The 12,634-nt window shown below is 40.7% G+C and overlaps 1 protein-coding gene across 1 annotated transcript; it reads left to right on the top strand.

The window, feature by feature from the left end:
* The first annotated feature begins 4,929 nt into the window (after positions 1-4,929).
* LOC115430006 (inverted formin-2-like) lies at positions 4,930-12,409 on the top strand. Its single transcript, XM_030149863.1, has 3 exons — positions 4,930-5,031; positions 6,997-7,268; positions 11,525-12,409. The coding sequence occupies exons 1-3, from the start codon at positions 4,930-4,932 to the stop codon at positions 11,994-11,996; spliced, it is 846 nt and encodes a 281-aa protein (XP_030005723.1). The 3' UTR covers positions 11,997-12,409.
* The last annotated feature ends 225 nt before the right edge of the window (positions 12,410-12,634 follow it).

Below are 12,634 nucleotides of genomic sequence, written 5' to 3' on the forward strand. Positions count from 1 at the left end.
TGTGACAGATAAACAGAACCACAGTGCTGCAGTTTCACACTTACAGTTTGTTATGTCTTTTGTCTGTGATTGTTCCTCAACTCACCATTTATTTTTATCACTAAGTTGTTGGGGTTTTTTTTCCTTTTTTTTATTAATTACTAGAAATTTCAGGCAACCCCATTTAAATTCCAGGCGACCCAACGTGGGGTCCCAATCCCAAGGCTGAAAAACACTGCTTTAAAGACATAAAAACCAGAGCTTTTTGTAAAACCCAGCTCTGCGTGGGCACTAATCTGTGTCTGTAATTATTAGATCTCCCACATCTCTTCACCATTATTCACTTGACGGCCTTTTCTACATTTCATTCAGTGCCACTGGAATCATTTTATAAATCAGAGAAGGAAAACCAGGCTGAATGTGCAGGAGGCTGTTCCTCAGCTGTGGTGGTGGTGTTCATTCTGAGTAGCAGTCCTGTGTGTGTTTTTCTGATGGACTGCTCATTATGGGCTGTGTGTCTAACCCCCACTCCGTCACACTTAAAGACTGAACAGTGTGGGTTAGCCGTGGACGGTCAGTCAAAGAGCACTTAACAGCTCCCCGCTAGTCTTTAGTCATAGATGCAGAAACGAAGCCAATCAGCGCCCGGCTCCTTCAGCCGTCTGCTGCCTCCGTCAGCCTGGCGGACACATTAGCTCTTCACATTAAGAGCTCATGAATAGATTTCCATCTGTGGGATCATTAACTGGAGGATTCTCACAGCACAGCGCCTCGGTTCCAGCGCTGCACGTGTCAAATGCGTCGCTGGGGTTTTCAGTTTTATCATCATGTGTCGCTCTGGACGTATGGATCATCACCGTCTTCAGCTGCTTCTTTTTCATCATCACCTGCTTCAGGTGTAGATTATCGTCCTCTTATCCCTCTGCTATCCCAACCATAGAAGTCCTCTAACCACCAACAGCACATAATCTGCACAGTGGAGTAGTAATGACAGTGTTTTTCATCCAATTTGATTTGAATATTTAGATATTTTTATGTATTTCATCCACTTGAGGCATAAACAAAAATACCAAATACTCAATAACTGTCATGTCTTTAACCCTTTAACCCTGTAAAACCTGATCCATCAAATACTAGCCACAAAATTCTAATTTTTGGGAACTGAGATGTTTATCAGACCTTTCAACAAAATCCAAGCAAAACATTTTTCCATATCATTTCGTTTATGATATATGTTTGTATCACATTTGATACATTGGGTGTTTTTATAAAATACCTTATATACCTGCAGTACCAAATCTCAAGTACACATTTTAACACAATTTAACTGGACTATAAAGAACCATTTATTAAGTAACTATGTATTGTTTCAGTACATGAAGTGCTTTTTTTTTTTTTTTTTTTAAATAAATAACAATTTAAATGTTCTTCTTAAGGTAACTTTTTGAAAATTACCAAAGATCTTCCTGCAAAAAGTGTACATATGATTTACCGATAGTGGCCATATTAAAAAGCACAAAAAAAAAAAAAAAAAAGCCTTTCCACTGGGTGTAGTGGGATGATAATCCACCAGGGGGCAGAAAACACGTATCAGGTATCCTCCTGAGACCCAGTAAGTAAACATTTTCACCATTTTACATTAAATAATTGCCTTAATTGGAAACAGCATGATGCATTATTTTTTTCAGATACATTTTAATTTTTTTTTAATATAATGTCCTTTTCAGGGGACATTTTTAATTTTTTTTATTTTAAAGTAAAGCTGTGAAACTCTTGTCTGCTACAGAGGACAAAAATGCATTGCTGGGTCTCAGAAGGATATAAGGACTGTATTGATCTTGTTGATAAGATGAAGGTCTCAGAACCTGGCGTAGCAAATATGATACAGATGGTTTTATAGGGTTAAAGCTTCTCCTTCATGTTCCTCTACAGCAGGGCTCTCAAACTCATTTTCTTTCAGGTTCCACATTCAGTCCAATTTCATCTCCAATGGGCCGAACCTGTAAAATAATAGCATAATAACCTATAAATAATGACAACTACAAATTTTTGCCTTTGTTTTAATGAAAAAAAAAACAAAACATTAAATTATGAAAATACTTTCTTTTATAAACTATTCAAACAAAAAAGATATAAATAACCTGAAAAAAACTGAAATTTCTTCAGAAAAATAAGTGCAATTTTAACAATATTCTGCCTGAACTTATCATTTATACATATGTATTATGGATTGGATCTACAAAGACACTAAACACTGAGGAACAGGCAGAAGATTGCTAAAATTGTGCTTAATTTTCTTTAGACATTTCAGGTTGTTCATATTTGTTCAGGTTATTCACATTGTATTGTTACAGGATAGTTTGTAAATGTAAATATTTTCATAATTGAATGTTATTTTTTGCCCTAAAACAAAGACAAAAAATTGAAGTTGTCATTATTTGTAGGCATAATGTTTTTTTTTTTGTTTGTTTGGGTTTTTTTTTTTCACATCAAACCAAGAAGAAAATCTGGAGTCATTATTTGTTGTAGGTTATTATGCTTTTATTTTCCTTGAGATCATATTGGTCTGCATGTGGAACCTGAACTAAAATGCTCTAAACAGCCTTGACTGTGGAATTTTTGCACTTTGTAGATTCATCCCAGGGGCCGGATTGGAACCTGTGGTGGGCCACATTTGGCCCCTGGGCCGCATGTTTGAGACCCCCTGTTCTACAGATAAGAACTTCTCCATCAGAAAACTGACATTTCATCTGATTATTTCGTCATTAAAAGCACATTAAGGCTCAATAAACTAATTGATGTCAGAGTGACAATAACTATTCATGCGGTGGTCTTTGTGTTTGTTGCAGACGCTCCTGAATCCTTGTGCGACAGGTCGTCTGGGCGGACCACCTCCCCCTGAGCTACAATTGGGGCTCTGATAACAGATCTTTTAATATTACTCTCTTCTTCAATATCAGCGGATTGTGAGGGTGCCAGGCAGGGATATTGAGTGGAGCTAAGAGTTTCTCCCTTTCGGCTTGGCCCTGCATCAAAACTTATTAGACAGATAAATGAGCGCTGGACTTGCGTCGGCGCTGGCCTCTTTCTGTCCCCGTGTGTCATTTATTCGTCCGTTGAATACCGGCTCAATCAGATAGCGGTGGGCTTTTCACGGCCGCCACCATCTTTCTGCATCTGTTGACCCGTGATGGCACAGCTGCGACTAATGTGGCACCGCAACACACGATTCTCTTACACTTTGAAACTGCTTTTTGTTCACGTTCTTCTGTTTCTCTCTGATAAAGCTCTGATCTGAAGGTCACGCTGCGTACAGGGGATACTCTTTTTGGTGGTTTGTTTCCTTATTCATCAAAGTTAAGAAACTAACCTGTGCGAGCCTTTAACACAAGAGTTATGTTTGGACTGCTGATGTGATATGAGGCTGAATTTGCATTTTTATGCCTCTGCATCGTGGATCCCTGAGGTTGGAAGCATTGTTTTTTAACCCATAAAGACCCAGTGCCACTTTTGTGACTGCTCCCAAATGAATTTTCCTTTAGATTTAACCTTTCTCAAGGGATTTAGCATCATTTTATATCATATTATCCTCTGTATTTTTCCTTTTTTTCAGTGAAACTTCAGTATTTTCCTATATTTAATTCACTTATCATGTAGATCACAGGTGTCAAACGTGTGGCCCAGGGGCCAAATCTGGCCCGCCAAAAAGGTCCAGTCCGGCCCTGGGGATGAATTTGTGAAATGCAAAAATTACACTAAGATATTAACAATCCTTTTAGTTCAGGTTCCACATTCAGACCAATTCAATCTCAAGGGGACAGAATCAGTTAAATACTATCATAATAACAGAGAAATAATGACAACTCCAGATTTTTCTGTTTGTAAATGTAAATATTTTCATGTATTTACACTAAAAGTATAATTTCGCAAAAAAATGTGAATAACCAGAAATGTCTTAAGAGTAGTTTTTTTTTTTTTTTCAGTTTTAACAATACTCTGCCTGTTATTAAATGTTTAAATTCAAATGTTATTTCATTTAATTTCATTTGTTTGTTTATTTTGAGCATTTACAGAATACATGCAAATTCAAAATTCCAAAATCATTCATCTACACTCGAAAAGGAGTGGAAAGAAGAAAAACTTATTTTATCCCATCCCCATTCTCATCATCAAATAACATAACATAATAACATTTTAAATACTCACTCCTGTTATTATATCAGAAACAGAGAAAACTGAAGAACAACAGACTTTTGCAGGAAAATCTCTCATTAACTGAACATAAACCCAGTGTGTCCATCTGCTGTCATTGATCCAACTCCATGGGTTTTACTGGTGGATCAGTGAGTCTGTGTACATCCACACCAGTACTCCCATCATTATCTGATTACTGGAGTTATCAGATTAGTAAAAAAAAAGTAAAATTACATGAAAATGTTTACATTACCAAACTATACTTTTTCAAAAAACATGAATAATATGAACAAACAGGAATGTCTTAAGAAAAGTAAATGCAATTTTACCAATATTCTGCCCTTTACTAAATGTTTTATGTGATTGTAATGCACATGTGTAAATGATAAACTGATAAACTGAGGCAGAATATCGTTAAAATTGCATTTGTTTTTCTTAAGACAATTCAAGTTGTTCATGTTATTTCGATTTTTAAGGAAACTTTGTAGATGTAAACCTGATCATAATATAATTGTACTTTTTTCACTGTTATTATTTTACAGTCATATTGGGCTGAATGTGGAACTGAACTAAAATGAGTTGGACACCCCTGGTCTAAGCCTTCATGCTGTTGAACATAGGTTTTCCTTCGGTGCATGATGGGTAGTTGATATGTTATGGAGCGATTCAACATGTCCGTTCAGTCATCATAGTCCTCACAAAGAAAGTCCATTAAAAAAAAAAAAAAAACTCATCCTTGACCAGTTTCCTGTAACCATGGCGATAGGAAGCGCTCTCCAATCACGCCTCTGTGAAGTGTGTTGGGGAAATGCACCGTTTCCTGCTGTTTTCACCGCCTTCCTCCTGCCGTCCTCATCAGTACTCGTCCTGGAAAGTTACTGAGAACTTCTGCACTTTTCAGCCTCTTGGTTTCGTGGAATCACTGGTGATTTTTCCTGTAAACACAGCGTCACATGTGAAGAAAGTAAGTCCAACCTTAAAAACATCCAGCAAACGACAAGCAGCAGTTTGAGGATACGTTGTTTTATTGTTTTACTTTTTAACTTATTTTATTTGTCTGTGTTCTAAATAGATGACAGAATGTTTAACCTTCAGGTATGTGGCTGAGCGTATTATGCACACTGTGCACTTCATGTTGTAAAAGGTTTTATTATTTTTCACAGACTGTGTTATGTTAGAATTCAAAAGTTGTTCATTTTTGCATAATTGTTAAAATTCTGATCCATCCATTAAAATCATCCCATAATAAACAGTGTTAAATTCCTACACTAACACCCTTCCACCAAGTGAGTACAAAATACACACTGACACATTTTAGCTTTTAACATTTGACCTAGAACCAAAAATAATGTATATGAACTAATGTTGGGGTTAATCATTGACATAGAACAGAATGAGCAAATTGAAAATAACATTACATTTTATGTAGAATATCAGAAAAAAAGTTTTTTGTGTGTGTTTTTGCATCAAAAATATGGTTTGTTTACATTAAAAACATGGCATTTAATGGGTTAAAAATATGACAGTGATTCAGTATTTGGTGTTTTGTTTATGGCTCAAGTTGATGAAATATAAAAAATTTAGTTAAAATATTTCCCCAAAAATATATTTTGAAATTACTACGGCATTGTGCAGATTATGCGCTTTCATTGGTTAGAACACAGGTATCAAACCTGTGGCCCGGGGGCCAAAACCAGCCCGCCAAAGGTTCCAATCTGGCCTGTGGGATGAATTTGCAAAGTGCAAGTTTGGGCATCAAACTCAAAAATAATATCATAATAACCTATAAATAATGACAACATTTTTTTCTCTTTGATTTAGTGCAAAAAACATTAAATTCTGAAAATGTTTACATTAACAAACTATCCTTTAACAATAACATGTGAATAACTTGAGCAAAATGAAGAAATGAAGAAAATTAAGTTCAATTTTAACCATTTTTTGCCCGTTCCTAAATGTTTTTGCATATGTATAAATGATAAGTCGAGGCCTAATATTGATGTAATTGTACTTATATTTCTTAACAAATTTAGTTTTTTTCAAGTTATTCACATCCTTTTTGTTTGGATAGTTTGTAAATATAAATATTGGCATAATTGAACATTATTTTTTGCACTAAAATAATTTGGAGTTGTCATTATTTATCGGTTATCATGCTATTATTTTTCTGGTCCGGCCCACTTCAGATTAAATTGGGCTGAATGTGGCCCCCGGAAGAAAATGAGTTTGACACCCCTGGGTTAGAAGGACCTCTATGCAGTGCATTATGGGATACTGCCAGAAAGTAGGGCTGAAAGGATGAAAAAGAAAGGCATAGTTGAAATAAATATAAGTGAAAATAAGAATGTGATACTAGTCCTAGACAGTAAACTCTGATATGAACAGAACTGAATAAATCTTTTTTTTTCACTGTTTTTGGAACATTTTAAATCAGTTAATCAGCTCTGTTTCTGTTCTTAAAGTGCAGATGAAAGACTGTATAAAACTATCACAAAATGATACTGAAAAATACTGACAGTGTAGAAAACTACAAAGAAATACTGAAATATACAAAACACCAAATCTGTCAGAAAGAGGAAATATAAACAACATATAAGGATGTAAACAAAGTCAAATAGAAACAAACAAAAACAAATGTGTTGATGTTGTAATATTTTGTCGTTGCAGATCATCAGGGATTTGAGGCCGTCCGAAAGCGGCTCCTTGTCAACATGTGGGACTAGTTTACATCAGACCACGCCCACAAGACTCCTCAGACCACGCCCCCAGACTCCTCAGACCACACCTGGACGTGATGCCGGCCCCTCATCAGGTCACCAGTAGCTCCGCCCTTCAGATTCCGCCCCAGCCAGCTGGCTCCGCCCTGCTGGACACCATCAGGCCCGTCCGGGTCCACGCCATCATCAACCCGAAGAGAGGGACAGAGGGTTCGTACCACCCGCAGACGCCGCCCCCGCCCCCCAGGCCCTGCGGCTCCACTGGGGCTGCTGGGAAAGCGTGCTGGGCCTGGATGGGAGGGTGGTGGTGGTGCTGGTGACGGTGGCCGGAGCCGTGATCCTCCTGCTGCTCTACAGACTGTTACAGCTGAGACACAGGTGAGGACGCAAGGCAAAGGTTCCACTGGAATGGACAAGGGACACACTACCCCTGGGGGGTCAAACATACGGCCCACGGGCCAAAACCGGCCACAGGGTCCGATCCACCTAGAGCAGGGGGGTCAAACTCATTTTAGTTCAGTTCCACATACAGCCTGTTATGATCTAAAGTGGGCCGGACCAGTAAAATAATATAAACTAGAAGCACTCGGAGAGCGCAGACCTCCGCCAAGGCTGATCAGTGCCCCCCCCCCGTGGGCCCCCCCACCCCCAATCACCACCAAAATTTAATCATTTCTTCCTTATCCCATTTCCAACAAACCCTGAAAATGTCATCCAAATCTGTCCATAACTTTTGAGTTACGTTGCACACTAACGGACAGACAAACAAACAAACAAACAGACAAACAAACAAACAAACCCTGGCAAAAACATAACCTCCTTGGCGGAGGTAACAAGAAAAGCACCCGGAGAGCGCAGACCTCCGCCAAGACAGATCTGCCCCCCCCCCATCACCACCAAAATTTTATCATTTTTTCCTTGTGCCAGTATCAACATTTCCTGAAAATTTCATGAAAATCCGTCCATAACTTTTTAAGTTATCTTGCTAACAAACAAACACACAAACACACACAGCAAAGTGATCACAATACCTCCTGGCGGAGGTAATAATAGGATAATAATAAATTTTGAGTGAAAAAATTTAAATTCCGTAAGGAGAATGTTTACATCTACAAATTGTACTTGAACATAACATGAACAAATATGAACAACCTGAAAATTCTTTAGTAAAATAAGTGTAATGTTAACAATATTACGCCTTAGTTTATCATTTATACATGTGCATCACAACTTAGAGACACACACAGTGGATCTATAAATACACCAAACATTAAATAACAGGGAGAATATTATTAAAATTCACATACTTCTCTAAAGACATTTTAGATATTCACATTTTTTGTGAAAGGCTAGTCTGTAAATGTAAATATTCTTATGTTATGTAAGTTTTTTACACAAACAAAGAGAAAAATTTACAGTTTTCATTATTCATAGGTTATAATGATAGTATTTACTGGTCTGATCATTTTTAGATTGAATTGACCTAAAATGATTTGAACATCCTTGATTGTTGATATCTTCAGTGTAATTTTTGCATCTCTCAAATTCATCCCAAGGGTCGGACTGGACCATTTGGTGGACCAGATTTGGTCCCAGGGCCACATGTTGGACACCTGTGACCTAGAGGGATGAATTTATGAAATGCAATTATTAGGGTTTCAAAATCATTTTATTTTCACTGCAGTTAAACTCCAAATTTTCACTTTGTTTTAGTTTAACAAAACTAAAATTACATGAAAATATTCACATTCATAAACTACCAGTTCACAAAAAAAAGGGAATAACATGAACAACCGTGTACAACCTGAAAGAAGTTGAAGAAGTTCAGTTGCAAAATCAGTGTAATTTAACCAATATTCTGCCTCATTTCCACATGTTCATTATAACGTATGGAACACAGTGGATCTACAAACACACAAAACATTTAATAACAGGCAGAATATTGGAACAATTCCACTGATTTTTCTTCAGACATTTCAGGTTGTTGTGAAAAAGTTTGTAAATGTAAACATTTTCAAGTACTTTTACTTTATTACACTAAAAGAGAAAATTTGTAGTTGTTGTTATTTACTGGTTATTTGATTAGTATTTTAATGTTTAATTTTCTGATCCACTTGATCAAAATGTGGAGCCTGAACTAAAATGACTTTTACATCATTGATTATAACATCTTCAGTGGGATTTTTGCATGTCATAAATTCATCCCTCAGACCGGATTGGACCCTTTGGTGGGGGGGGCCCATATGATTTACACCCCAGGCATAAACATTATCGTTGGGTTTTTTTTAATCCAGTGGTGGAAAAAGGTTTGGTTCCCCCATGCCCCTGTGCGTTCTTATTCAGAATCAGTCTTCAGTCGTTGAACTGTGCCCAGTATTGGTCCGTTCTCCAAACCCACAGGCTCCTTCTGCACATGCTCAGTTCCATCAAGGGCAAAACTGGATGTTTCAGCAGTAATGAAACACATCCAGGACCAGACATGTGGAAACTGTCAACAGTTTAGCTGTTTTAGAAACACTTTGTATTTATATTCAGAGGAACATTTAGTGTCGTTTTTAGTCCGAGTGTCTGAAGGGTCCGATGGGTCTGAAGGGTCTGAAGGGTCCGATGGGTCTGAAGGGTCTGAAGGGTCCGATGAGTCTGAAGGGTCCGATGGGTCTGAAGGGTCCGATGGGTCCGATGGGTCTGAAGGGTCTGAAGGGTCCGATGAGTCTGAAGGGTCCGATGGGTCTGAAGGGTCCGATGGGTCCGATGGGTCTGAAGGGTCCGATGAGTCTGAAGGGTCCGATGGGTCTGAAGGGTCTGAAGGGTCCGATGGGTCTGAAGGGTCTGAAGGGTCCGATGGGTCTGAAGGGTCTGAAGGGTCCGATGAGTCTGAAGGGTCCGATGGGTCTGAAGGGTCCGATGGGTCTGATGGGTCTGAAGGGTCCGATGGGTCTGATGGGTCTGATGGGTCCGATGGGTCTGAAGGGTCTGAAGGGTCCGATGGGTCTGAAGGGTCCGATGGGTCTGATGGGTCCGATGGGTCTGAAGGGTCTGAAGGGTCCGATGAGTCTGAAGGGTCCGATGGGTCCGATGAGTCTGAAGGGTCCGATGGGTCTGATGGGTCCGATGGGTCTGAAGGGTCCGATGGGTCCGATGGGTCTGATGGGTCTGAAGGGTCCGATGGGTCTGATGGGCCTGATGGGTCTGATGGGCCTGATGGGTCTGATGGGTCTGATGGGTCTGATGGGTCTGATGGGTCTGATGGGTCTGATGGGCCTGATGGGTCTGATGGGCCTGATGGGTCTGATGGGTCTGATGGGTCTGATGGGTCTGATGGGTCTGATGGGTCTGATGGGCCTGATGGGTCTGAAGGGTCCGATGGGTCTGAAGGGTCTGAAGGGTCCGATGGGTCCGATGGGTCTGATGGGTCTGAAGGGTCCGATGAGTCTGAAGGGTCTGATGGGTCTGAAGGGTCCGATGGGTCTGAAGGGTCCGATGGGTCTGATGGGTCTGATGGGTCCGATGGGTCTGAAGGGTCTGAAGGGTCCGATGAGTCTGAAGGGTCCGATGGGTCTGATGGGTCCGATGGGTCTGAAGGGTCTGAAGGGTCCGATGAGTCTGAAGGGTCCGATGGGTCCGATGAGTCTGAAGGGTCCGATGGGTCTGATGGGTCCGATGGGTCTGAAGGGTCCGATGGGTCCGATGGGTCTGATGGGTCTGAAGGGTCCGATGAGTCTGAAGGGTCCGATGGGTCTGAAGGGTCTGAAGGGTCCGATGGGTCTGAAGGGTCCGATGGGTCTGATGGGTCTGAAGGGTCCGATGAGTCTGAAGGGTCCGATGGGTCTGATGGGTCTGATGGGTCTGATGGGTCTGAAGGGTCCGATGGATCTGATGGGCCTGATGGGCCTGATGGGTCTGATGGGTCTGATGGGTTTGATGGATGACTGGGATCAGCTGTTGTCTGTCTGCAATTTTTCAAGAATGTTCTTCTCTGAAACGGTCAGTCAGAATGACTTAATATTTGTTGTGGAACCTCTTTGGGGTAAGGTCTGCCAAGTTTGTTCAAAGAATTGAGAAATATTCATTTTGGAATATTTTATGATTTTTATATTTTTTTTAAATGCCCATTGGTTTATAATGGGACACATTTCAAAGTGCTATAACTTCTAAACAGTTGAAGATATTAATATAATTACTATTTGCAATAGATAGGAAGTCACATATGGGCTTTCATTTGGTGCCATGACCTTTGACCTTGAGTGACCTTGTAAAGTCAAACCCAGACCATAGATTTTGGTTATCCAGCTAAAGTTTTTCTAAATTCCAAAGTCTGACTTCAACATTAACAGCATGAGCAACATGATGGAATATACTAGTGTCACCACCTGACTGATGACACGACCTTTGACCTCAGATGATCTTCAAAGGTCAAACTAATGTCAGTTAATGTCCTTAAATATGTGTTGGACAACAGGAGCCTTGGTTTTATTTTTGGCTGAAACAGTATTAAAAGCATAATTCTATGATTAAAATGCAGAAGGATCCTGAAGCGTGTCAGTTTTCACTTCAGCTGAATATGCTCATTTCTGACACAGCGTTGGAATCGGACTGAACTGCTGTTGACCTTTGACCTCTGCTCTGTGTTCGAGGCTTCGGTTGGCGAGGGCGAGACACGCTCTGGAGTACTACGGCTTCTACCACAGCGCCACCTACAGGCTCCGACACCCCACCCTATCTGACGACCTGCCCACCAAGAACGGGGCCATCCCTGACATGGCCCCCCCGCTCCAAACTGTAACCTCTGTAACACCTGTGGTGGTCACCCCCCTGCCCCTGCCCCTGCCCCTGCCCCTGCCCCCGCCACCCCCATCCCCAGTCCTCCCTCCTCCACCGCTGCCTCCGCCTCCATCTCACCCCCCCACCCCGCCCATCCTGCCCGTCACCCTGTCCCTCCCCCTCCCTCTGCCGATGATCCACACCACCCCGCCCAGCCCCCACCTGTCGTGGGGCGCCTGCTCCGATGCCGACGTCTACTCCCGGATCGGAGCCTTCAGACCCTCCAGACTCTCCAGCCTGTCCGGCCAATCAAAGGTCATCCTGTTTGAACACTCATCCCTCTGACCTCTGACCTCTGACCTGGGCACAGACTAACACCTGCCCTGCTGGGAATGTAGCAGAACTGCGCAAAAGCTGCTACAAAGAGGGCGGAGTCACCAGAGTTTTTGGCAGGTTGTCGAGGCTTTCACATCGTTTTGGGGTCAGGATACGAACTTGGCATTTGTCAATGTCAAGTTTCCAGAGTTTGGACTTGTGAACTGGTCTTGGTAAGATAAGGTAAGATAAAGTAAGGTAAGGTAAGATAAAATAAGGTAAGATAAAATAAGGTAAGGTAAGATATTTGGGTGCACCTCCACCTCTATAACCTTTCATTCAGACATATATCAGGGTTCCCGCGGGGTCTTAAAAAGTCTTAAAAGTCTTGAATTTACAAATCTGCATTTAGTACCTTAACCTCCTAGGACCCAGCTATGGATTTTCTGTCCACATTTGTAGACAAGAGTTTCACAACTTTATACAAAAAAAGAAAAGAAGAGAAAACTGTCCACTACAAAGGACATTCCATAAAAATTTTAAAAACTCTCTGAAAAAACTGTTGCATCATGATGTTTCCAGTGTAGGCACTTATTTAATAAAAAACAAAAAAAGCTTGTACTTTACTGACATTTCCTGGGTCTTAGGAGGTTAAAAAAGTCTTTAAA

Source organism: Sphaeramia orbicularis, chromosome 12 (genome assembly GCF_902148855.1).
Source record: "Sphaeramia orbicularis chromosome 12, fSphaOr1.1, whole genome shotgun sequence".
NCBI classification, from domain to species: Eukaryota; Metazoa; Chordata; class Actinopteri; order Kurtiformes; family Apogonidae; genus Sphaeramia; species Sphaeramia orbicularis.